General features: G+C 43.2%; 1 protein-coding gene across 1 annotated transcript in view; it reads left to right on the forward strand.

Annotated features, from left to right (window-relative positions):
* The window catches only part of LOC139028867 (protein kinase C-binding protein NELL1-like), a 113242-nt gene that overhangs the window by 483 nt on the left and 84859 nt on the right, over positions 1–27900 (forward strand). Inside the window, exon 2 of the mRNA XM_070447365.1 lies at positions 478–606. Coding sequence (XP_070303466.1) covers positions 478–606 — 129 coding nt within the window. The remainder of the gene's footprint in view (positions 1–477; positions 607–27900) is intronic.

The raw sequence follows: 27900 nt of genomic DNA on the forward strand, positions 1-27900 counted from the left end.
ATAGCATAGTTATCATCTCCTAAATCGTAGGGTTTGTTGTTGTGTCAGACCACATCTGTATAACGCGCAAAAGTCCCTAGAGAAATGACAGGTGTCGCACAGGTTGATGCAGCAGTCAATTTATTCCCACGCGGCAATAAGCCTAACATTTGGATTATGTAGACTTTCATTTAAAATGATCTGTCATTATATGGTATCTGATGTCTAGGGCCATGCAATTTACGCGTTTTGTCTCTGATATGATTGCCACTGTACCTTGGTGAAGGTGCTTTGAAATCGCATGGATTCAATCCCCATGTATTTGACTGTGTTGCAGTTCGTTGTATCATGCAGACGCTGAAGTTTGATTCTCAAACTCAATCATTAAAGAAGTGCCTTGCTGATATACGTTATACAGATCATATGGGTGGGAGGATGTGTGATAGTAACTGTGCACCCAATGTGTGACAATGTCTAAAGAATATTTCCCCCCTACAGTTATCGGCTTTGGAATAGATCCCGATTACCAGATAGATATCATCAATGAACTTGACTTCGCAAATGCAATTTATGGAATTACCCAAGTGGCAGGGCTTCACAACAATAGCAAAGCCTTCTTATTTCGAGGTAATGTATACTTCCTTTCTCTATTTGTGAATTAATTGATTGCTAGATCACTGTTTGATTTATCAGTGAATTGCAGAAATGTGTTTTAATTTGGCGTGGAATCCTGAGAACGTTTGATAAACTAATTTCATTTGTAAAATGTAGGTTACCCAAGCTTGGTTGTAGGATTATCCAGAATGTGTTAGGTAAAATGTTGGTAACAGATTGTGAACTAATCATCATCACATCACCAATGTATTGTAACAATTCTCACGATATGAGCCATATTACAATTCCTAACAAGTGGCCCAATGTCTAGGGTGCTTGCCTTTCACTGCACTGCCTCGCCGTTCGCTACATTGGTGTCAGAAGTTGGATGGCAGCCGAGAGGTCATCGTAACGCACAGCCCGGACATATGATGGGACTGAGTAGTCAAAATGCTTGGCTTGTTTGCCTTTGTATTTTGTATTTATTAGGGATCCCCATTAGCTCCTGCCAAGGCAGCAGCTACTCTTCATGCGGTCCAAACACATTAAGGCACTTACACATAAAACAAAAGATAAAACCGTACATCATATACCATTATTACCCAACTATATATCTACAATACAAAATGTACGTGTGTGTGTAGAGTGAGTGTGCTAGCGTGTGTATGCGTGTCTGAACCTGTGTGTGTGTCTCTTCATAGTCCCCGCTGTTCCATAAGGTATATTTTTGTCTATTTTAATCTGATTCTACTGCTTGCATTAGTTACTTGATGGGGAATAGAGTTCCATGTAGCCATGTCTCTATGTAGTACTGTGCGCCTCTCATATCCTGTTCTTGACTTGGGGATTGGGAAGAGACCTCTGGTGGCATGTCTTGTGTGGCATGCATGGGTGTCCGAGCAGTGTGCTAGTAGTTTAAACAGACAGCTCGATGCATTCAGCTTGTCAACATTTCTTACAAAAACAAGTAGTGATGAAGTCAATCTCTCCTCCACTTTGAGCAATGAGAGATTGACATGCTAGCTCTCAGTGTACATTTAAGGGCCAGCAGTGCTGCCCTCAGTCATTTTCCATCCAAGTTGTCAGACCCCGGTGGCTTGTCATTGTTGATAGAAATAAATAAAAAAATTCACCTCTTCCACACTCACTTTATGGAATTCAAACTTACAACGCTTTCATAATTTGGTTAGTTACACTTGGATGTGTATTGTCGGTGTTTGTTGCTGGCATGTCATGCCTAAATTTGCTAATCTTGCCAATTAAAAAATGATTAAAGTAGTTGGCAATATCAGTGGGGTTTGTGATGAATGAGTAATTTGATTCAACAAATGATGCAGCTGAGTTTGCATTTTTGCCCAAAATGTAATTTAATGTGATCCAACACTTTTTACCATCCTTCTTTATAAAATGTATCTTTGTTTCATAGTATATTTTCTTCTTTTTATTCAGATTAGTCACATGACTTCTCAATTTGCAGTACGTTTGCTAATCAGTTGTGCAGCCAGACTTATATGCCATTCCTTTTGCCTCATCCCTCTCAACCATACACTTTTTCAATTCCTCATCAATACAAGGGGATGTAACAGTTTTGTAAATGTAATAAGCATTTTCATAAATGTGTCAAGTGCAGTGTCTGGTTGCTCCTCATTACACACCACAGACCAACAAATATTATTTACATCAATAACATAGGAATCATTACACAACATATTGTATGACCTCTTATATACTATATTAGGCCCAGCCTTTGGAACTTTGGTTTTCCTAGATATGGCTACTATATTGTGATCACTACATCCAATGGATTTGGATACTGCTTTAATTACATTTTCTGCAGCATTATTATAGATGTGATCAATACATGTTGATGATTTCATTTCTGTGCTGTTTGTAGCTACCCTGGTAGGTTTGCTGATAACCTGAACCAGGTTGCAGGCACTGGTTACAGTTTGAAGCTTTTTCTTGAGTGGGCAGCTTAATGAAAGCTAGTCAATATTGAAATCACCCAGAAGATATACCTCTCTGTTGATATCACATACATTATCAAGCATTTCACACATACAGTATTATCCAGATACTTACTGTTATCACTTGGTGGTCTATTGCAGCTTCCCTCAAGAATGCGCTTTAGGTGAGGCAGATGAACCAGTAGCCGTATTACTTCAACAGTATTTAACATGATATCCTCTATAAGCTTTAAAGGAATGTAGTTCTGAATATAGACCACAACACTGTCCCATTGGAATTTCTGTATTTTCTGTAGCTGTTTTAACCATGTATTGCTACCACTGGTATCATCAAAGGTATTACCTAAGTGAGTTCTGACCTCACGTGCATAAAACAACTCTCGCTGGGGCGACCGTTTGAGATATTTGGAACTCACGAATGAAAAGGTTAACCAGGCCTCCTATTCAGACTTCAGTTTGTTAAGAATAGAAACAGAAACGGTCTCCTTTACCTAGAGCTAACAGCAGGATCACACCTTCTGGTTTCACACTGTTATTCTTATTATTGTGTGTGTCTGTGACAGCAGGATCACACCTGGTATGTTATGGTGTTATTCTTGGTGTTGAACAAGGAAGCTCCGGGGAGCATCGTTCTGATAATTACTCTCCATTTAATTTGTCCCCGGCAGCAGATGCTAATCCCCACCTGGTTCGCTGTGGCTCAGCCGAGCTGGGTTCAAATACTATCTTAAATTGTTCAAATACTGCTACTGTTTACTTGAGAATGCAAGATGGGCGGGTTTGCACATTCACAACTATTATATTGGTTCCATTGTGCATTGCAAGATTAATCAAGCCCAGCTAAAGTATTTTAAATTATTTTAAATAGTATTTGAACTCAGGTCTGTGGCGCAACAGTGTACGATTGGTGCTGCACTGCTCCATCCAATCAAAATAAGTTCATTACAACCAGAAGCTGGGTGAAGTGACGTCATTATGATGTAATTTCAACCTGTTTTGTAAACTGAATTCCTGCTTAATGTTACCAACATTACTGTCTCAAAGAATTGGATTGGCGCAATATTAATGTGACTTTTTCTCTATCTAATCATAGCATGGGGTTGTTCAATGACTGCCATTTTTTGTTGTTGATTAAATCTATCACTTCATGTTTTCAATTCAGAGTGTCACGCCCTGGCCTTAGTATTCTTTGTTTTCTTTATTATTTTAGTTAGGTCAGGGTGTGACATGGGGAATGTATGTGTTTTTGTAGTGTCTAGGGGTTGTTGTATGTGTATGGGGCAGTGTCTAGTGTAGTTGTCTATGTAAGTCTATGGTTGCCTGAGTGGTTCTCAATCAGAGACAGATGTCTTTCATTGGTCTCTGATTGGGAGCCATATTTAAGGCAGCCATAGGCATCATGCGTTTGTGGGTAATTGTCTATGTTTATGTTCTATGTTGCATGTGTGCACTTAGTTCTTCTTAGCTTCACGATCGGTTGTTTTGTTCATTTTGTAAGTGTTAGTTTTTTCCTTCATTAAAAAAAGATGTCTTATTTTTCACACGCTGCGTTTTGGTCCTCCATTCAAAGTCAAGACGATCGTGACACAGAGAGTCACAAATAATCATGTTGTTTTGTAAAACTCTATATATATCCGACTCACGCTCAAGGAAATAAGTGGAACACAGTCAAATGTAACAAACAACTACATATTTAATAAAGAACTGTAAAAATTATACATTTATGACAAATCTACAAAGTTATGTGAGATCTATATGTAAAACATTTACATTTCACATTTTAGTCATTTTGCAGACACTCTTATCCAGAGCAACTTACAGTTAGTGCATTAATTTTAAGATAACTAGGTGGGACAGCTACATATCAGAGTCAAATATACAGGATACAAAAATTCCATTCCAGCTAAACAATGGATATATAGCATTTAGCAAAAAAACTCATTTGAATTCATATCTAAAATCTATTAATTAAAAATCTAAGATCAGTAATACAGCCGGAAGTGTATATACATCTTAGCCAAATACACGTGAAGTCGGAAGTTTACATACACTTAGGTTGGAGTCATTAAAACTCGTTTTTCAACCACTCCACAAATGTCTTGTTAACAAACTATAGTTTCGGCAAGTCAGTTAGGACATCTACTTTGTGCATGACACAAGTAATTTTTCCAACAATTGTTTACAGGCAGATTATTTCACTTATAATTCACTATATCAAAATTCCAGTGGGTCAGAAGTTTACATACACTAAGTTGACTGTGCCTTTAAACAGCTTGGAAAATTCCAGAAAATTATGTCATGGCTTTAGAAACTTCTGATAGGCTAATTGACATCATTTGAGTCAATTGGAGGTGTACCTGTGGATGTATTTCAAGGCCTACCTTCAAACTCAGTGCCTCTTTGCATGACATCATGGGAAAATCAAAAGAAATCATCCAAGACCTCAGATTATTATTATTTTTGGACCTTCACAAGTTTGGTTCATCCTTGGGAGCAATTTCCAAATTCCTGAAGGTACCACGTTCATCTGTACAAACAATAGTACGCAAATATAAACACCATGGGACCACGCAGCCGTCATATTGCTCAGGAAGGAGACGCGTTCTGTCTCCTAGAGATGAACGTACCTTGGTGTGCGAAAAGTGCAAATCAATCCCAGAACAACAGCAAAGGACCTTGTGAAGATGCTGGAGGAAACAGGTACAACAGTATCTATATCCACAGTAAAATGAGTCCTATATCGACATAACCTGAAAGGCCGCTCAGCAAGGAAGAAGCCACTGCTCCAAAACCGCCATAAAAAAGCCAGACTATGGTTTGCAACTGCACTTGGGGACAAAGATTGTACTTTTTGGAGAACTGTCCTCTGGTCTGATGAAACAAAAATACAACTGTTTGGCCATAATGACCATCGTTATGTTTTTAGGAAAAAGGGGGATGCTTGCAAGCCGAAGAACACCATCCCAACCGTGAAGCACGGGGGTGGCAGCATCATGTTGTGGGGGTMCTTTGCTGCAGGAGGGACTGGTGCACTTCATAAAATAGATGGCATCATGAGGCAGGAAAATTATGTGGATATATTGAAGCAACGTCTCAAGACATTAGTTAAGAAGTTCAAGCTTGGTCAAAAATGGTTCTTCCAAATGGACAATGACCCCAAGCATACTTCCAAAGTTGTGGCAAAATGGCTTAAGAACAACAAAGTCAAGGTATTGGAGTGGCCATCACAAAGCCCTGAACTCAATCCCATAGGAAAGCGTGTGCGAGCAAGGAGTCCTACAAACCTGACTCAGTTACACCAGCTCTGTCAGGAGGAATAGACCAACATTCACCCAACTTATTGTGGGAAGCTTGTGGAAGGCTACCTGAAACGTTTGACCCAAGTTAAACAATTTAAAGGCAATGCTACCAAATACTAATTGAGTGTATGTAAACTTCTGACTGTAACGCTCGTCTTTCTCCTCGTCTGAAGAGGAGCATGGATCGGACCAAAACGCAGCCTGGGTTGAATACATGTTTGTTTTATTAAAGAAAGACGAAGATGGAAAAACTCTTAACAAACTACAAAACAATAAACAACGTGAACAGACCTGTACTTGAGAACATAAAACATGAACGCACGAACAGGAAAGAACACACGAACGAAAACAGTCCCTTGTGGCACTGACACAGGAACAATCACCCACAAACAAACAGTGAGAACAGCCTACCTTAATATGGTTCTCAATCAGAGGAAACGTAAAACACCTGCCCCTGATTGAGAACCATATCAGGCTAGTTAACAACCCTAAACATAGAAACAAATAACATAGACTGCCCACCCCAACTCACGCCCTGACCATACTAAACAAAGACAAAACAAAGGAAATAAGGTCAGGGACGTGACACTGACCCACTGGGAATGTGATGAAAGAAATAAAAGCTGTAATAAATCACTCTCTCTACTATTATTCTGACATTTCACATTCCTAAAATAAAGTGGTGATCCTAACTGACCTAAGACAGTGAATATTTACTAGGATTAAATGTCATGAATTGTGAAAAACTGAGTTTAATGTATTTGGCTAAGGTGTATGTAAACTTCCGACTTTAACTGTATACACATATCTACCTCAATGACTTCGACTCGATACTGGTACCTCGTGTATATAGCCAAGTTATTGTTACACATTGTTTATTTATTCTTCGTTTTTTTATTTCTATCATTTGTTGCTCTGCATTGTTGGGAAGGGCTTGTAAGTAAGCATGGCAATGTTAGTCTACACCTGTTGTTTACAAAGCATGTGAGAAGTAGAATTTGATTTGAATGTGTTCCTCTTCTCACTTCTCATTCAACATACCTGGTAGGATATAAATAGTTGTGATACTGTAGCAGCATGCCATTGGGCAATTCATTCTGAGGTGGGGATCGGAGGCTGAATTTTCTTTCCTCTCTTTTCCCAGTTTCAAAAACCTGTCCAAAACATGTGCCTCATACTGCTTACAAAGATTGCTCCACCTTTCCCACTTTTCTCTTATGCAGTTGACGAGTTAGAGCACAGACATTCTTTACCTTCACTGCCTCGAACAGTATCCTTACTGTAGGTGTTACACTATTGTGACTTTCGCATCCCAAATGGCACCCTATTCTCTATATAGTGTACCACTTTTGACCAAATGTCACCGAATACTGTGCATTCGGAAAGTATTCAGACCCCTTGACTTTTTCCACATTTTGTTACTTTTCAGCCATATTCTAAAATTGATTACATCGTTTTTTCCCTTCATCAGTCTACACAATACCCCATAATGACAAAGTTAAAAGAGAGAATAAAAATAATAATAAAAACACTGATATCACATTTACATAAGTATTCAGACCCTTTAGTCAGTGCTTTGTTGAAGCACCTTTGGTAGTGATTACAGCCTCAAATCTTCTTGGGTTTGATGCTACAAGCTCGGCACATCTGTATTTGGGGAGTTTCTCCCATTCTTCTCTGCAAATCCATTCATGCTCTGTCAGGTTGGATGGGGAGCATCGCTGCACAGCTATTTTCAGGTCTTTCCAGAGATCTGGTTCATGTTCGGGCTCTGGCTGGCCTCTCAAGGACATTCAGAGACTTGTCCCAAAGCCACTCCTGCATTTTCTTGGCTTGTGTGTTTGGAGTTGTTGTCCTGTTGGAAGGTGAACCATCTTCCAACCATCTTCCAGTCTGAGTTCCTGAGCGCTCTGGAGCAAGTTTTCATCTTTACTTTGCTCCGTTCATTTTTCCCTCAATCCTGACTAGTCTCCCAGTCCCTGCCACTGAAAAACATCCCCACAGCATGATGCTGCCACAACCTGCTTCACCATAGGGATCGTGCAAGGTTTCCTCCGGACGTAACGCTTGACATTCAGGCCAAAGAGTAGAATCTTGGTTTCATCAGACCAGAGAATCTTGCTTCTCATGACCTGAGAGTCCTTTAGGTGCCTTTTGGTAAACTCCAAGCGGGCTGTCATGTGCCTTTTACTGAGGAGTGGCTTCCATCTGGCCACTCTAAAGGCCTGATTGATGTAGTGCTGCAGAGATGGTTGTCCTTCTGGAAGGTTCTCCTATCTCCACAGAGGAACTCTGGAGCTCTGTCAGAATGACCATTGGGTTCTTGGTTATCTCCCTGACCAAGGCCCTTCTCCTCTGATTGCTCCGTTTGGCCGGGCGGCCAGCTCTAGTAAGAGTCTTGGRGMTTCCAAACTTCTTCCATTTAAGAATGATGTAGGCCGCTGTGTTCTTGGGGACCTTAAATGGTACAGAAATGTTTTGGTACCTTTCCCCAAATCTGTGCCTCGACACATTCCTGTCTCGGCGCTCTACGGAGAATTAATTCGACCTCATGTCTTGGTTTTTGCTCTGACATGCACTGTCAACTGTGGGATCTTATATAGACAGGTGTGTACCTTTTACAATCAATGGAATTTACAACATGTGTAGAAACATCTCAAGGATGATCAATGGAAACAGGATGCACCTGAGCTAAATTTTAAGTCTCATAGCAAAGGGTCTGAATTCTTAGGTAAAAAAAGCTATTACTATTTTATATATTTTTTTAATAAATTAGCAACAATTTCTAAAAACCTATTTTCTCTTTGTCATTATGGGCTATTGTGTGTAGATTGCTGAGGATTTTGATTTATTTAATCCATTTTAGAACAAGGCTGTAGCATAACAAAATGTCAAGGGATCAGAATACTCTCTGAAGGCACTGTATGTTGAATGAGCAATTAATGAGCATGGAAACTGGAGAGCCTCAAAAGTTTGCCAAAATTAGCTTATATCTTTCATTCTAATATGGCTATTTACTTACTTTTGTAGCTCTTCATCAGAAGCACACTTTTTGTAAGTAGTGAGGCCTAACTGTCCTCTCCAAGTTTAGTTGGAATTTAGCCCAAAGGTTTTTAGAAATGTGATTGGTTGATGATAGGCCTATGACATTGGCCTACGTCTCATCTGGCGCTGCTCAGAATATCAGATCTCAACAACGATGAAGAAGTGTTTAACATCACCAGTACCACATCCCTATGATGTATTTTTTTAAAGCACAACAACACTGCAAGAGACAGGTTGGAATGTCTGACTGAAATATAGAACAAATTAACTTGTGGTGTTTGAATTTGTTTATAAAATACAAGACATTATTATTTGGTTGTGGGACAAAGGGCCAAAATAGTGACTGTCCCGTACAATCCGGGACATATGGTCACCCTACATGCCTGGTAGGCTACTCCGGTTATCTCACTTCCCACAACAACCATTGTTTGAGGAGCATGCAACCTCTCGCCGTGCAACAGGTGATATTCCTGTCACGGATCCCCCTGTACTGATCTGATGCTCATTCTGTTCACCAGTTCCGGAGGTCTATGTCACCGGCTTTCTAGGCTTCACTGAACAGGATTCATTATCATCAACCCCGGGCTGTCTTGTCTGATTACACACACCTGGTTCCCATTTCCCCTGATTAGTATGTTATATATGTGCCCTCTGTCTTTGTCGGTTATTGTTCCCATGTCCGTTGGTCGTGTGAGTACCTCTGCGTTGGTGCAGCTGTTATGCTGCGTGCTTTATATATTGTGTATTACGGGTATCATCCCTTGTAGTTCAGTGAGGTTTACCCTCACTCTTTTGTTTGGGTACAGCCCAGTGTTTTTGTATACGTTTGTTTTGGGTGTATTAAAAACCCCTATTGTGTATTCCTGCGCCTGTCTCCAAATGTTTTATACCAGCGTGACAGAATAACCGATCTGCAAAATGGAGACAGCAAGAAAGACCGAGCTGGCGACCATTGTAGAGACAGTACATGAGGCCTGTCTCTCCAGACTCGGAATCACCATGGACAGTGTGCTGGCAACCATTCAGCGCTTGGAGGGGAGTGTGCAGTCCCTCCAGGCTCCAGCTCCGGTACCAGCTCCCACACCACGATCAACCTCCGTTCCATCGGAGGTGGTCTGTGGAATACCCCTGTCCCTCCCGAAGCGCTTCAACGGCCCACCAGCTAGATGCAAGGGGTTCCTTCTACAATGCGACATGTACCTCGCTCGCTACCCCGGGGCTGTTTCCGGAGAGACAGGGTTGCCACCATCATCTCGGCACTGACCGGACGAGCTCTGGACTAGGGTGCTCTGGTCTGGGAGACGGGCGGACCTGAGGTCGAGTCCTATGAGCGCTTCACCCTCCTCTTCCGCTCGTGTTTGATCATCCTGTGGAGGGCCAAGTGGAGGTTGAATGTCTACTCCGACTACACCAGGGATCTAGGACCGCCTCAGAGTTTGCCCTGGAGTTCTGGACCATCGCGGCCTCCACCGGATGGAATGAATTGGTCACCGTTTTCCGCAGCGGACTGCAGGAGGAGGTACAGCTGGAGTTAGCCTGCCGTAATGACATCCTGTCATTCGACCAGCTCATCAGCATGGTGATCCAGTTGGAGAACCTCCTGCGGTCCCGAAGAAGACCTGCGCGGAATTCGGAGCCCATGGCTACCCCTGCTCCGTGGCCAGAGCCGATGGAGGTGGGCTCGGGACGTTTGCCCGAGGCAGAGCATAGGCGAAGGAGGAATCTGGGCCTCTGCCTCTATTGTGGAGAAAGGGGTAATTTTTCCCTGACCTGCTCTCTATCCACGAAGAGGCGAGGAGGTGACAAGCCAGGGAATTCCCCTGCACCAACCCAGGTAGGAGGCAAGGTCTCCTCTCCTTGTCTGTCAAATCCACCAGTGTGTTTTCCCTTTAAATTCCCTGAGTACCCAAGCCCTTCACTCCCGTAAGCTCTGATTCCCGGTAGCTCCGTAAACAATCTCTTAGATGGCGCACTGGCCACTGCATTACACATTCCTTTGGTTCCCCTACAGTCAATCATTCCAGTTTGAGCCCTGGATAATCGTCCAATAGGAACAGGGCTCGTATATCACATTACTGTTCCTGTTTCTTTGCTGACCCATGACACTCATTCAGAACAGATCACTAACAGAAATGGAATAATGTGTCCCTGAACAATGGGGGGGGTCAAAATCAAAAGTAACAGTCAATATCTGGTGTGGCCACCAGCTGCATTAAGTACTGCAGTGCATCTCCTCCTTGTGGACTGCACCAGATTTGCCAGTTCTTGCTGTGAGATGTTACCCCACTCTTCCACCAAGGCACCTGCAAGTTCCCGGACATTTCTGGGGGGGGGATGGCCCTAGTCCTCATCCTCCGATCCAACAGGTCCCAGACATGCTCAATGGGATTGAGATCCGGGCTCTTCGCTGGCCCTGGATGAACACTGACATTCCTGTCTGGCAGGAATTCACACACAGAACAAGCAGTATGGCTGGAGGGTCATGTCTTGATGAGCCTGCAGGAAGGGTACCACATGAGGGAGGAGGATGTCTTCCCTGTAACGTACAGCGATGAGATTGCCTGCAATGACAACAAGCTCAGTCTGATGATGCTGTGACACACCGCCACAGACCATGACGGACCCTCCACCTCCAAATCGATCCTGCTCCAGAGTACAGGCCTCTTTTATTCTCCTAAGTTTTCATAACTGTGACATTAATTGCCTTCCGTCTGTAAGCTGTTAGTGTCTTAACGAACGGTCCACAGGTGCATGTTCATTAATTGTTTATGGTTCATTGAACAAGCATGGGAAACAGTGTTCAAACCCTTTACAATGAAGATCTGTGAAGTTATTTGTATTTTTAGGAATTATCTTTGAAAGACAGGGTCCTGAAAAAGCGAAGTTTCTTTTTTTGCTGAGTTTACTATGTTCTTACTTAACTTCTCTAGTACAGCCAATATAACAAAAGTTAAATGCTTCTCCAAGATGCCCTCTGGTGGTCTAACTAGCATTAATGGCAACAATGGCTGACACTTAAATAACGTGCCATAGAATTCTGCCCGCAAGGTGTGCTGCAGTACGACACAACTTTTACAGGAAGAACCACTGTACACTACATAACCAAAAGTATGTGGATGCCCCTTCAAATTAGTGGATTCAGCTATTTCATCCACACCTGTTGCTGACAGGTGTATATCATCGAGCACACAGCCATTTAATCTCCATAGACAAACATTGGCAGTAGAATGGCCCGTACTGGAGTGCTCAGTGACTTTCAACGTGGCACCGTCATAGGATCCCACCTTTCCAACAAGTCAGTTTGTCACATTTCTGCCCCGTAGAGCTGCCCCGGTCAACTGTAAGTGCTGCTATTGTTAAATGGATACGTCTAGGAGCAACAACGGCTCAGCTGCGAAGTGGTAGGCCACACAAGCTCACAGTCTATCCTCGGTTGCAACACTGACTACAGAGTTCCAAACTGCCTCTGGAAGCAACGTCAGCACAGGAACTGTTCATCAGGAGCTTCATGAAATGGGTTTCCATGGCCGAGCAGCCACACACAAGCCTAAGATTGCCATGTACAATGCCAAGCATCGGCTGGACTGGTGTAAAGCTCATCGCAATTGGACTCTGAAGCTGTGGAAACACGTTTTTTTGGAGTGATGAATCATGCTTCACCATCTGGCAGTCCAACGGATGAATCTGGGTTTTGCGGATGCCAGGAGAACGCTACCTGTCCGAATGCATAGTGCCAAATGTAAAGTTTGGTGGTGGAGGAATAATGGCCTGGGGCTGTTTTTCATGGTTCGGTCTAGGCCCTTTAGTTCCAGTGAAGGGAAATCTTAACACTACAGCATACAATGACATTCTATACGATTCTGTGCTTCCAACTTTGTGGCAACAGTTTGGTGAAGACCCTTTCCTGTTACAGCATGACCATCCCCCCCATGCACAAATTGAGTTCCACACAGAAATGGTTTGTCAAGATCTGTGTTGAACTTGACTAGCTTGCACAGAGCCCTGACCATAACCCCATCTAACACCTTTGGGATGAATTGGAACTCCGACTGCGAGCCAGGCATAATCGCCCAACATCAGTGGCCGACCTCACTAATGCTCTTATGGCTGAATGGAAGCAAGTCCCCACAGCAATTTTCCAACATCTAGTGGAAAGCCTTCCCAAAAGCCTTCCTGTTACAGCAGCAAAGGTGGGACCAACTCCATATTAATATCCACAATTTTGGAATGAGATGTTCGACGAGCAGTCGGTACATGTACTTTTGGACATGTAGTGTATGTAGTTCCAGCATTTCCACTTGCCACATAACCCTCAACATCCCCAACACCCCCCTTTCAGACTTCAAACAGGAAGTACCCGTGACCTGCTCCGTAGAGATATGGTCCTCCGAATCTGAGGCTATTTTGCAGGATTCCTTTGCTAGTGCTTACTGGAATATGTATCGGGACTCCGCCGATAGCATCGACGAGCTAACCACCTCCGTCTCGGGCTTCATCAGAAAATGCTTCACGTTGTCCCCACAGTGAAGGTTTGCTGCTTCCCCAATCAAAAGCCCTGGAATAATACCGAGGTACGCACTAAGCTTAAGGACAGAACTACCGCACACAGGGCTATCGCAGCCAACCCCAACTCTACGGCTGAGCGGAGCCATCAAACAGGCAAAAGGACAATATAGAAACAAGGTCGAATTCTATTACACCGTCTCCGACACTTGACGCATGTGGGGGGGATACAGTCAAGCTGGCAGTGATCTTCACGGTCATTTTCAACTTCTCCTTGTCCCAGTCTGTAAACCCCACATGTCTCAAGCTGACTACCATCATTCCTGTTCTAAATAAGTCTCAGGCTACCTTCCACAATGACTATCACCCTGTAGCACTAACATACAGTTGAAGTCAGAAGTTTACATACACTTAGGTTGGAGTCATTAAAAATCGTTTTTCAACCACTCCACAAATTTCTTGTTAACAAACTATGGTTTTGGCAAGTCAGTTAGGACATCTACTTTGTGCATGACAAATAATTTTTCCAACAATTGTTTACAGACAGATTATTTCACTTATATATCACTGTAACACAATTCCAGTGGGTCAGAAGTTTACATACACTATGTTGCCTTTAAACAGCTTGGAAAATTCCAGAAAATTATGTCATGGCTTTAGAAGCCTCCGATAAGCTTATTGACATAATTTGAGTCAATTGGAGGTGTACCTGTGGATGTATTTCAAGGCCTACCTTCAAACTCAGTGCCTCTTTGCTTGACATCATGGGAAAATTTAAAGAAATCAGCCAAGACCTCAGAAAAAGAATTGTAGACCTCCACTAGTCTGGATCATCCTTGGGAGCAATTTCCAAACGCCTGAAGGTACCACATTCATCTGTACAAACAATAGTACGCAAATATAAACACCATGGGTCCACGCAGCCATCATACCACTCAGGAATGAGATGCGTTCTGTCTCCTATAGATGAACGTACTTTGGTGTGCGAAAGTGCAAATCATTCCCAGAACAACAGCAAAGGACCTTGTGAATATGCTGGAGGAAACTGGAACAAAAGTGTCTATATCCACAGTAAAACGAGTCCTATATCGACATAACCTGAAAGGCCGCTCAGCAAGGAAGAAGCCACTGCTCAAAAATCGCCATAAAAAAAGCCAGACTACGGTTTGCAACTGCACATGGGCACAAAGATCGTACTTTTTGGAGAACTGTCGTCTGGTCTGATGAAACAAAAATATAACTGTTTGGCCATAATGACCATCATTATGTTTGGAGGAAAAAGGGGGCGGCTTGCAAGCCGAAGAGCACCATCCCAACCGTGAAGCACGGGGGTGGCAGCATCATGTTGTGGGAGTGCTTTGCTGCAGGAGGGACTGGTGCACTTCACAAAATAGATGGCATCATGAGAATGGAAAATTATGTGGATATATTGAAGCAACATCTCAAGACATCAGTCAAGAAGTTCAAGCTTGGGTCTTCCAAATGCACAACGACCCCAAGCATACTTCCAAAGTTGTGGAAAATGACCTAAGGGCAACAAAGTCAAAGTATTGGAGTGGCCATCACAAAGCCCTGACCTCAATCCTATAGAAAATTTGTGGGCAGAACTGAAAAAGCGTGTGCGAGCAAGGAGGCCTATAAACCTGACTCAGTTACACCAGCTCTGTCAGGAGGAATGGGCCAAAATACACCCAATTTATTGTGGGAAGCTTGTGGAAGGCTACCCGGAACGTTTGACCCAAGTTATACAATTTAAAGGCAATGCTACCAAATACTAATTGAGTGTATGTAAACTTCTGACCCACTGTAATGCTGTAATAAATCACTCTACTATTATTCTGACACTAAAATAAAGTGGTGATCCTAACTGATCTAAGATAGGGAATTTTTACTTGGATTAAATGCCAGGAATTGTGAAAAACTGAGTTTAAATGTATTTGGCTAAGGTTATTGTAAACTTCAAACTTCAACTGTTTGTAATCATATCGTGCTTTGAAATGCTGGTCATGGCTCACATCACCGCCATCATCACAGACACCCTAGACCCACTCCAATTTGCATACTGCCCCAACAGATCTACAGACGATACAATCTCAATTGCACTCCACATTGCCCTCTCCCACCTGGACAAGAAAAATACCTATGTGAGAATTCTGTTCATCGACTACAGCTCAGTGTTCAGCACCATTGTCCGTTCCAAACTCATCACCAAGCTTAGGACCCTGGTACTGGACACCTCCCTCTGCAACTAGATCCTGAGCTTGCTGATTGGCTCACCCCTTTTGGTGATAGTAGGCATCAACGCTACCGCCACGCTGACCCTCCTTCAACGTCAACAAGAACAAGGAGCTGATAGTAGACTACAGGAAACAGGGGGGGTGCACAGCTAATGGCAGCAGCTAATGGGGATCCATAATAAATACAAATACACCCCCATCCACATCACGGGGGCCACAGTGAATAGCTTCAAAAGTTTCAAGTTCCTAGGTGTCCACATCACTTAACGTGGTCCTCCTACACCAGAACGGTCATGAAGAAGGCATGGCAACACCTCTCCTCCTTCAGGAGGCTGAAACGATTTGGCATGGCCACTCAGATTCTCAGAAACTTCCAGCTGTACCATTGAGAGCATCCTGGGTCGTTGTACCACTGTCTGGTATGGCAACTGCACCGCCAGCGCCCGGAAGGCCCTACAGAGGGTGGTGTGGATGGCCCAGCGCATCACTCCTACCAGCTACCAGTCACTTTTCAGCCCTGTTTACATGTATATCCTACTACCACTTTTTGTGTATAAACCCACCTCAACCACTCCAGTACCCTTGCAAATTGAATAAGGTACTGGCACTGACCTGTACATACTTTTTTAATCTATTTTCTATTATTCTATTATTATTATTATTGTCACTGCATTGTTGGGAATTAGCTCTCAAGGTAAGAATTTCACTATACTATTTTGACCTGTTGTACCCTGTGCACGTGGTGAATAAACTTTGAAACCTTATGTCATTATAATACGCTCACTGCTGACCTGGAAGGAGAAGGCTATTACACATGAATGCCAGCTCATTATAACGTATGGACCCTGGTCAAAACTAGTGCACTATATACGGAATATGGTGTCATTTGGGAAGCAGACCTGTTCTCCGCGGGCAAAGGCTCCACTCCTGTTCCTCATTGCAAATTAAAAAGGCCATCTGTACCATTGCGTAGAGACAGGAAGGATTTGCCAGCCTCCTGATGAAAGGTGTTGAGTTGTACCAGTGTGTGTGTGTGTTAGTGTTGGCCGATTTTACAGTTGCATTGTCTATCGGCGATGTTTGAAAGCCGTTGTCGATGGTGACGACATCATGATGTCACAAATGATGGTTTAGCATATTTGAACTTGACTGCACCGCCGGAGTCTGGCAGCACACAACAGCACAGCACAGTGAGTACACAGCAGGGCGGCATGCCAAATGGTCTATTCCCTATTTGCTATTAACATTGTTCTCTTGCACTATGTAAATTGTAAAAAGAGGAGAGAGCATTGCATGGCCTAGGCATTGCCTACTCTTCATGATCAACCATTGAAGGAATCCATATGCGGAGTTCCATCTCAGAAAGTTGTTTGCGAATAACCTAAATAAAAACATATTATAGTTAAAATTACACTGCACCAAATCCCCTAGTTTCAGACTCCTAATTATCCCCATATAAAATAAGCACAAATGTTCGAAAGCTAAATTATAAAATAATAAAAATAAAAACATAAGTAAAAAATGTATCCCAAACCCCCTTCCAAAAAATAAGTTATGAAATAACTAAACAAACAAACAAATATTGCAAGCTCTCCTCAACAGTGCAATACATACATATATAACAATAATACACACTCTTTATTTTGTTACTATAAGTAATAAAGATTAGTAAAAAGTCAGGGTGGGTGAGTGAGTTGGAGTCGGTGGAAAAAAGTCTCTTGAGAAGCAGGTGTGAAGAGTCAATGAAAATAGTCTTTAAGGTGCAGGTGGTTGTCTGTGGTCAATTGCACAATCAGATGTTTTGGGTAGGGCTGCGGTGGAAGTAGACGGTTGCTCCGGTTTTTGTTCTGATGGCACTTTTCTCCCCAGAAGTGTGTTTGGCCCATCTTCTCTGGTCTGCTGATGGAATCGGGTCCTCAAACACATTTGACCGCGAGGGTGGGGAGGTTATTAAAAATTGCATCCAGGTCCTCTGGGTCTGTCTCCACATCAGACATCATGTCTTCAGTTGTCTCTGCAAATTACTGCTTCTCTTCAGCAGAGAGTTATTTTTACCTAATGCCCAGAGCCTGTGAAATTACAGGAGACAATAAATTATTCTGCCCAATAAACAAACGGTCTTGAATACTGGCATCTCAAAGCTAAAAAAGCTGGTGCTTCTGGCATCAGTCTTTCGTTCATATTAGCCATCGTGTTGTAGTCGAGCATCTGATTCAGCCTGACGATGACATCAGTGCTAGCTAGCTAGATTTCTTTGTTGAAAATAATAGGACTGCTTCTTACTTTGTTACAGAGTCACATTTGGAAGGTTGTGGCAGTGGGGTGTAGAGTATTGCAGAATCTGAGTATCGTTATAAACGTTATCCGTAACCATTTCCGTGGCTTAGTGCAACGAGTAGAAATTCCAGGAGTTGTTCATTGTTAGCTACAATAATATATATATGTTTTAATTACCACCAGTAGAACCCTCCAGTGAATTGTTGTGCCTTGAAGTGTTATGCAGTTTTCAAATTGCGTTCATTTAATTTTGTCATTTTCAACATTAACACCCTCACTTCTGGTTTTGTTTGTTTGATTGGATTGTTTACCTTTCAATCACTACACCCTCCCTTCTATTCCCAAGCATTTGAATGGCTGATGAGTTTGTGCCAGTGTTGAAAATACACTTCCTGTCCCATCAAAACAGAAACTATATGGTCGCTCCATATACTTGAGTAAAAGTAAAGATATCTTCATAGAAAATGACTCAAGTAAAAGTTAGTCACCAAGTAAAAAACTACTTGAGTAAAAGTTTAAAAGTATTTGGTTTTAAATATACTTAAGTATCAAAAGTAAATGTAATTGCTAAAATGTACTTAAGTATCAAAAGTAAAATAAGAAGTATAAATCATTGAAAATTCCTTATATTAAGCAAAGCAGATGGCCACATTTTCTAGTTTTTATTTATTTACAGATAGTCAGGGGCAATCTCCAACTCTCAGACATAATTTACAAATGCAGCATGTGTTTAGTGAGTCCGCCAGATCAGACGCAGTAGGGATGACCAGGGATGTTCTCTTAATAAGTTTGTGAATTAGACCATTTTCATGTCCTGCTAAGCAATCAAAACTTTTTGGTGTCAGGTAAGATGTTTTGAGTAAAAATTACATCATTTTCTTTAGGAATGTAGTGAAGTAAAAGTAAAAATAGTAAAAAAAATATTAACAGTAAAGTACAGATACCCCAAAAAACGAATTAAGTAGTACTTTAAAGTATTTTACTTTACACCACTGCTTTAACACTAGAACCGCCTGGCCTTTCAGTCTTTCAGCCTGCTAGAGAATGTTATGAAATGCGTCACCTTTAGCATAAGCTTCAGATGCATATCAATCCATAAGGTGCGCAAACATAAGCACCAAGGCTAGATAAATAGTGCGTAAACAATTGTAAAGCATGAATTGCATGAAGAAATATTAGTGGAAATATGTCCATGTAAAAATATAACAATAGTTGTTTATTTAGATAGAGTCAAGGATATGTTTCACAAAGTCCTAGTGAAAAATGTAGGCCTAATGCACATTTTTGACACTTCCAGCCAATAACGCATCAACATTCTAACAGTCTAATAAATACATTTCATATATGCTATCGGAAGAATAATAATGAGGTTGTGTTTATAAAAGGCTTAGGTAACATGGGCCTATGGCAGTTCTAGTGTTAAAGAGGTCTAGTTGGGGCCTCCCGAGTGACGCAGTGGTCTAAGGCATTGCATCGCAGTGCTAGCTGTGACACTAGAGATCCTGGTTTGAGTCCAGGCTCTATCGCAGCCAGGCCACGACCGGGAGACCCCTGGGGCGGCGTACAATTGACCCAGCATCGTCCAGGTTAGGGGACTCTCATTCATATTCCATATACCAGTTCAATGTAACAGCAATAGGTTTAGGCTACTAAATGATACTCACATTTTTCCTATACCCATCATGAGGTTGCTACAACCTAGCCTGTGAATTAAAGTTTACAACGTAGGTGCACACAGGTCGAGAGACAAATTTGAGGAGATACATGGACAGACAGTGACGTTCAATACCACCTTGCACACTCTTGCCTGCATCTAGCTGATATAAGGTGTAATCATTAGTCCAACAGTTGCACACTAGAGTTTCTATTGGACAAATTCAGGTATGTTTATCCTCGTTTTGTTCCATTTGCTTCTGTTTAAGGAACGTTTTTCAACAGAACCGGCGGAATATATACACCCACTGATCACGCGTAAACACAATTCACTTTCATAGCACCATATTTGCTAAAGTAACGCCATAGTCCGCATAGCTAATATAACTAACACTTTTGTAAAACCTGCTACAATCATGCAGTAACGTTAGAATCATAAAACACGGGACGAGATGTTAAAACTGTCCATTGTGCCAATAGATGGTATGCACTCACATGAGATTTGCCGTGATGTTGACAGAGTGGCATGGGAGGTTTATTTCTTAGKCTGGGTTAAGATGTCAATTTTGGGACACATCCTCAGTAGTGTGCCTTAGAATCAGTGGGTGTTTCGGCCTTTAATCACTAAACACCCTCATCAAAGGTGGCCAGCTAAAGGGTGATCAAGCCTTAGCTTGTGTCCCATGCCCAATTAAGATTTCCCACGGGACTATGCAAGGCAGGGGCGTCCTCTTCCCTGAGCCAGCCCTATAGCTGACCGCATACCTCATATGCCCTCCTCAAGTTGGAGGGATCTGAATTGGGTTCTCAGGTGGGGGTGGGGGGTCATGAAGTTATAGCCCAGCAAGGTTCCTTCCGTTTGATCCAMATCCACTGGCTGCCTCTTTCAGCTGCTTGAGAAACTGCTCTGACGGTCTGCCGCAGAGCCTGTCCATGGATTCCAAGTTCTTTCAGCAACCTGATGGTGGAAGAAGCCACAAATCCTCTGCATCCCACTTCAACTGGCCAGACTTTTGCATTCCAGCCACGCTGAGTTGCGTCTGCTGCCAACTCTGTGTAACGCAGTTTCTTACGCCCGTAGGCCTCTTCAACAGAGTTTTCCCACTGGACTGTGAGATCTATGATGTACACAGCCTTTCGTGAAGGGGACCAGAGTACCATGTCTGGTCTAAGGTTGGTAGAAGCAATCTCAGGTGGAAAAATGAGTTGCTGGCCAATATCGACAAGCATCTTCCAGTCCCGGGCCATGGCTAGGTGTCCAGTTTCTGGCTTCGTAGGAGGATGCTTGGGTCTTTTCTGTCRCTCCCGGATGAATGTTGTTGTTTTGACGGGATTGCTTGTTTTTGGAGGTAATGAATTGGTTGCTCTCCTCTTGGTCTCAAGTGCTGCAGCCAGGCTCTCGAGGACCTGATTGTGCCTCCAGGTGTAGCGGCCTTGTGAGAGGCTTGTCTTGCAACCTGTCATTATATGCCTGAGAGTCGCTGGAGCTGGGCAGAGGGGACAGGTCGGGTCCTCGCCATACCATTGATGTAGGTTTTTTGGTGATGGAAGCACATCATAAACAGCTCTTATGATGAAGCTGATGTTGCTTGCCTCCATTTGCCAAAGCCCACTCCAGTTGATCTTTCTCCTCTCCAGGCCTTCCCACCACGTCCATTGCCCTTGTTTAGCAAGAGAGACAGCCTTTGCACTTCTTGCAGTCTCCTCCTGTCTGCGCACCTCCTCGACCACCAGCTTCCTGCGTTCAGATGTTGTTGCCTTATAGAACGTTGGTTTGCTTGCTGCCAGYCCAAAGCCTCCTCTTCCATGCTGGATATTCCCCACAATGTCTTGGTGTCTCAGGGCTGATGTTCCTTGCTGCACAGCCTTGGATGATGTCCATTTCCGTCCAGTTTGTAGGGAAGGTGCAGCCTTGCTAATGCTCTGGTCTTTGGAGTCCTTCAATGTCATCTGAAGTCTTACTTTATAGCACTTGTACTCCTCCGTTAGACTTGTAAGAGGTAGTTCAAGGACCCCTTTGCCATAGAGGCCGATGTTACTCAGGCATCGTGGGACACCCAGCCATTTCTTGACGTATGTGGTAATGGTTCGTTCCCTCTTCTCCACTGTTGTTATTGGGACCTCATAGACGGTGAGTGGCCACATTACCCAGGGGAGAAGTCCAAACTGTAGGCACCAAAGCTTGAGCTTCCCAGGCAGTAGGGTCTTGTTGATGTTCTCAAGACTGTCGGCGATGTCCTGCCTTACTTGCTGCACTTGATCTTTATCCCGGAGGCTTTCGTTGTACCATCTACCCAGGCTCTTGACGGGTTGCTCAGACACCGTTGGTATCGGGTCATCTRCAATGCAGAACCTCACATCTTTAAGCTGTCCCTTGACTATGGAYATGCTTKGAGATTTGCTTGGCTTYATTTTCATCCGGGCCCACTTGATGTTATCCTGCAGTTTTGCAAGTAGCCGCCTGGTGCATGCTGCAGTGGTGGTCAGTGTAGTCATGTCATCCATGTATGCTCAGATAGGTGGGAGACGGAGCCCTTCCTTAGTTCTCTCACCGCCGACCACCCATCTCGATGCCTGATATGACTATTCATGGCCATAGTGAAGGCAGAGGTGAAATGTACAGCCTGCCATTATGCCTACTTCCAAGCGCTGCCATGTTGTTGTGAGTCAGTGTTGTGAAACACAATTGCAGGTCTTGGAATAGGCCTTTACCAGTGTAGTGATGGGTTCTGGTACGGTGGAAAATGTTAAAGGATTCCAGAGGAGTTCATGGGGAACTGAGCCAAAGGCATTGGCCAGGTCGAGGAAGATGAATGAGGGTCTCTCTTGTCCTTCTTAGCTGTTTGGATCTGGTGCAAATCATACTAGTATGTTCCAGGCAACCAGAGAAACAGGAATGCCTGCTTTCTGTACAGATGTATCAATGTACTTGTTCCTTTCCAGGTAAGTGGTCAGCCCTGTGCTATTATACTGAAAAAGATCTTCCCTTCGACGTTGAGAAGGGAGATTGGTCGGAATTGACTGATGTCTGTCGCATCTTCTCTTTCGGGATTAGCACACCCAGCCAGCCTTCGCCATGCCTTTGGTATTATTTCCTTCTGCCACACTATCCTCATGAGCCTCCAAAGAAAGCGGTAGAACATCCGGGGCGTTCTTGTAGAGCTTGTATGGTTTCCATTAGCCAGGAGCCGAGGCCGCTCTTGCTCGTCGGACAACGTTCTCTACTTCCTTCCATTTTGGAGGGTCAGTGTCCAGATTGAATTCTGGTGGTTGAATAGATGGGATGTCATGTGGATGATTATCTGCCTCATGCCTTTTCCTGTCCTGGTGGACTTTTCCAGATGTTCTTCCAGTTCTGGCTTTGGAGTTTTTAGGATTCCGCACTTTTTCCTTTGCGAAGAGGTTTTTGAAAAACTTAAAGGGGTTTTTATAGAACCGTGTTCTTGAGTGTTCCTTCTTCCTACGAAGTTTCCTTAAGTTTTCCGCTCTTCGCAAGGTTGCCAGCCGACATTTGATGTCTGTTTGGAGTAGCATGAGACCTTCTCTCTCTGCATCAGAGGCCTTCTTCCACTGCTTTCTCAGCTGCCTTCTCTCTCTGACAAGTATTTCGATCTCTTGCTGCCTCCTAGATTTGGCTGGCGCGTGTGGTGTCTTGCCACTTCTCCTTTCGTTTACTCCAAAGCGCTCTTCTCCGTAGTGGTAGAATGTCTACCATCCTTTCAAGCTTTTTCTCTGCTGTTCCTACCTGTTGTTCCAAGATTTTTGTCAGGTCGTTGTTGATTGTTTCCCACTCTCTCTTTTCAACAGCTTTGGGCCACTTCACACTCGGTCTGTGCCCTTTGATCTTTTCCTCTTTTAGAGGTCTCTGTGGTTGGGTGAGTTCATCCACCAGCATTTCCGTGCTTGTGTTATCCTCCTGCGCAGTGGTCTCTGCCTGCTACAATCATGCAGTAACGTTACAGTGTAGTCAGTAAGCAGTTACAAATTAGTAAAATCAAAAGCTTACCTTGACTCGGAAGAGTTCCAGTGTTGTTGGAAAGTCATCTAGCTAGCTAGCTAACATACCCTTCTCTGTTTGAGCAGGGTGTTTAATTAGGCTAAACTTGCTAGCTGCATTTGCTAGCTAAGTAAGTGATAAAAATGACACTCTCTCTCTCTCTTGCTTCTCCTTCATTCGGAAGAAATTAATTTGTTCAACTGCTCAACTATTGTCTTTCTCTCTCTTTGAGTCAACTACTCAACACATTTTAAACACTGGAATGCTAGCTAGCTGTAGTTTATGCTTTCAGTAGATCTATTCTCTGATCCTTTGATTGGGTGGACAAAATGTCAGTTCATGCTGCAAGAGCTCTGATAGGTTGGAGGACGTCCTACGGAAGTTGTCATTATTACTGTGTAAGTCTATGGAAGGGGGTGAGAACCATGAGCCTCCTAGGTTTTGTTTTGAAGTCAATGTACCCAGAGGAGGACAGAAGCTAGCTTTCCTCCGGCTACAACATGGTGCTACCCTACAGAGTGCTGTTGAGGCCACTGTAGATATTCTTTGCAAAATAATGTGTTTTAATAAGGGAGATGGGATTACAGTATATTTGGGATTACAGTATATTCAATCTGACACTGTCTCACTCTCCATTCCTCTCAGAGTTGGATTCCTTGTTTAGTTTACTTGTCTCACAGACATTCATTGACTAAAGGACCTGGGGCCGTATATATCAAGCTGTTGTAGCATCAGCTCCCCCTGTCCATTTAATCTTATTCATTGTGATCTTAAAGGCTAAACTGATCCTAAATCAGCACTCCTCTGAGACGCTTGATACATATGGCCTCAGATTAGTGATACATTATTATCTGCTATGAAGTGAATCTGGCCAGCTGGATTGGCATGTGTTGGTGGTGACTCAGTGGCCTTAAAAGAAGGGACTCCATCAGTCTCAGCCAGTTTCTTCTCCTTGACTCATCCTTCCATTAGGGCACCATAGCAGTAGACACTATGTAGGGGGACACACTGGCCTTATCCAAAATCTGTCTCGCCTACTACTTACTAAAACTACATAGGCCTATTATGTAGTAATCGTACTACATACCATTTAGAACGTAGCCTACTGTTTAGTAAAAACGAATGCAGTAGACAACAAATATCAACACCCGTCATGAGAATGGATAATCTAATGCACAATTGTGTTGATTCACACCATTCGATCATTTAGGTACAGCGAGTCTCCTTATCGGATTATCAGATGATTATCAGCTGTTGTCAAACACAAGTGACTCAGAAAATACGATTTTCTTCCTAAAAAGTGTGCAGTGAATTCTACTAGATAAAAAGTTGAAATGAGTATAACATCCTGGCATTTAAAACATACTAGATTTTCACATAATACAAAACTATTTTTGCATACATTATTATATTCCTACTATTTAGAACGCACATATTTGTATTTGTCTCAAATTACACCCTATTCCCTATATATAGTGCACTAATTTGACCAATGAGGAGGCTATTTAACTAAACTGGGCAAAAAAAAATGCATTAAAAAGAGTGCACTATAGAGAATAAGGTGTAATTTGATATTTGAACAAAGCGAACCACCACATTTAACCATGAGAACCACCACATTTAACCATGGCAAGGTGACTGGAAAAATGGTTGAATACAAGCAGAGTACTTATTCCCTCCATAAGGCAATCAAACAGGCAAATCGTCAGTACAGAGACAAAGTGGAGTCGCAATTCAACGGCTCAGACTCGAGACATATGTGGCAGGGTCTACAGACAATCATGGATTACAACGGGAAAACCAGCCACGTCGTGGACACCGACGTCTTGCTCCCGGACAAGCTAAACACCTTCTTTGCCCGCTTTGAAGATAATATAGTGCCACCGACGTGGCCCGCTCCCAAGAACTGTGGGCTCTCGTTCTCCGTGGCCGACGTGAGTAAGACATTTAAATGTGTTAACCCTTGCACGGCTGATGGCCAAGACGGCATCCCTACCCACGTCCTCAGCGCATGCGCAGACCAGGTGGCTGGTGTGTTTACGGACATATTCAATCTCTCCCTATCCCAGTCTGCTGTTCCCACTTACTTCAAGATGTCCACCATTGTTCCTGTACCAAAGAAAGCAAAGGTAACTGAACTAAATGAATATCATGKAGTGCTTTGAGAGGCTAGTTAACCTTTCTGCGCACAGATCCCGATTACGGGATCATTTCCCTAAACAACCGCTGAATTGCAGGGCACCAAATTCAAAAATATTACAAAAAATATTTATAATCATGCAAATCACAAGTGAAATATACCAAAACACAGCTTAGCTTGTTGTTAATCCACCTATCGTGTCAGATTTTGAAAATATGCTTTCCAGAGAAAGAAATCCAAGCTTTTGTGAGTATATCAATCAATGCTACAACAGCTAGCCCCAAATTAGCATGGTCACGAAAGTCAGAAAAGCAATAAAATGAATCGCTTACCTTTGATAATCTTCGGATGTTTGCACTCACGAGACTCCCAGTTACACAACAAATGTCATTTTTGTTCGATAAATAWTACTTTTATAAGAAAAAAACGCTGTTTGGGTTGCGCGTTATGTTCAGAAAACTACAGCCTCGTTCCGTTCGACGAACATTCCAAAAAAGTATCCGTAATGGTCGTAGAAACATGTCAAATGTTTTTTATAATCAATCCTCAGGTTGTTTTTAACAAACATAATCAATAATATTTCAACCGGACCGTAACCTATTCAATAAGAGAGAAAAGGAAAATGGAGAGCTCCCCTCTCGCGCGCAGGAACTATTCAGAGGACACCTGACTACTTTTGAAAAATCTCGTTCATTTTTCAAAATAAAAGCCTGAAACTATGTCTAAAGCCTGGTCACAGCCTGAGGAAGCCATTGGAAAAAGAATCTGGTTGATACCCCTTTAAATGGAAGAAAGACTNGAATCTGGTTGATACCCCTTTAAATGGAAGAAAGACTGGCCAGGAAACACAGATAAAAAAATATATATATCACTTCCGGGGTATATTTTCTCAGGTTTTCGCCTGCAGAATCAGTTGTGTTATACTCACAGACAATATTTTGACAGTTGGAAACTTTGGAGTGTTTTCTATCCTAATCTGTAAATTATATGCATATTCTACGATCTGGACCTGAGAAATAGTCCGTTTACCTTGGGAACGTTATTTTAAGAAAATAAAAAAATATGACCCCTAGCGTCAAGAAGTTTTAAGGATCATATCACCTCTACCTTACCTGACACCCTATCCCATCTGGACAAGATGAATACCTATGTAAAAATGCTGTTAATTGAATATAGCTCAGCCTTCAACACCATAGTACCCTCCAAGCTCATCACTAAGCCTGGGGCCCTGGGACTGAACCCTGTGCAACTGGGTCCTGGACTTCCTGACCGGCCGCCCCTAGGTGGTGAAAGTAGAAAACAACACCTCAACTTCGCTGTTCGTCAACACAGGGGCCCCACAAGGGTGCGTGCTCAGGCCCCTCATGTACTCCCTGTTCACCCATGATTGCGTGGCTACGCATGTCTCCATCTCAATCATCAAGTTTGCAGATGACACAACAGTTGCAGGCCTGATTACCAACAATGACAAGACAGCCTAGAGAGAGGAGGTGAGGGCCCTGGCGGAGTGGTGCGAGGAAAATAACCTCTCCGACAACGTCAAAACGAAGGAGCTGATTGTGGACTTTAGGAAACAGCAGAGAGAGCATGCCCCTATCCACATCGACAGGACAGTAGTGGAGAAGGTGAAAAGCTTCAAGTTCCTCGGCGTACACATCACCGATGTTCTGAAATGGTCCACCCACACAGACAGTGTGGTGAAGAAAGCGCAACAGCGTCTCTTCAACCTCAGGAGGCTGAAGAAATTTTGCTTGGCCCCTAAGACCCTCACAAATGTTTACAGATTCACAATTGAGAGCATCCTGTCAGGCTATATCACCGCCTGGTACGTCAACTACAGTGCTTGCAACCGCAGGGCTCTCCAGAGGATGGTGCGGTCTGCCCAACGCATCACCGGGGGCACACTGCCTGCCCTCCAGAACACCTACACCACCCGATGTCACAGGAATGCCAACAAGATAATCAAGGACATCAACCACCCGGGTCACGGCCTGTTCACCCCGCTACCATCCAGAAGGCGAGGTCAGTACAGGTGCATCAAAGCTGGGACCGAGAGACTGAAAAACAGCTTCTATCTCAAGGCCATCAGACTGTTAAATAGCCATCACTAGCCGGCTACCACCCGGTTACTCAACCCTGCACCTTAGAGGCGGGTCACGGCCGTGCTTCACCCCGCTACATCCAGAAGCGAGTGTCAGTACAGGGTGCA

This window comes from Salvelinus sp. IW2-2015, linkage group LG15 (assembly GCF_002910315.2).
Source record: "Salvelinus sp. IW2-2015 linkage group LG15, ASM291031v2, whole genome shotgun sequence".
Lineage (NCBI taxonomy): Eukaryota > Metazoa > Chordata > Actinopteri > Salmoniformes > Salmonidae > Salvelinus > Salvelinus sp. IW2-2015.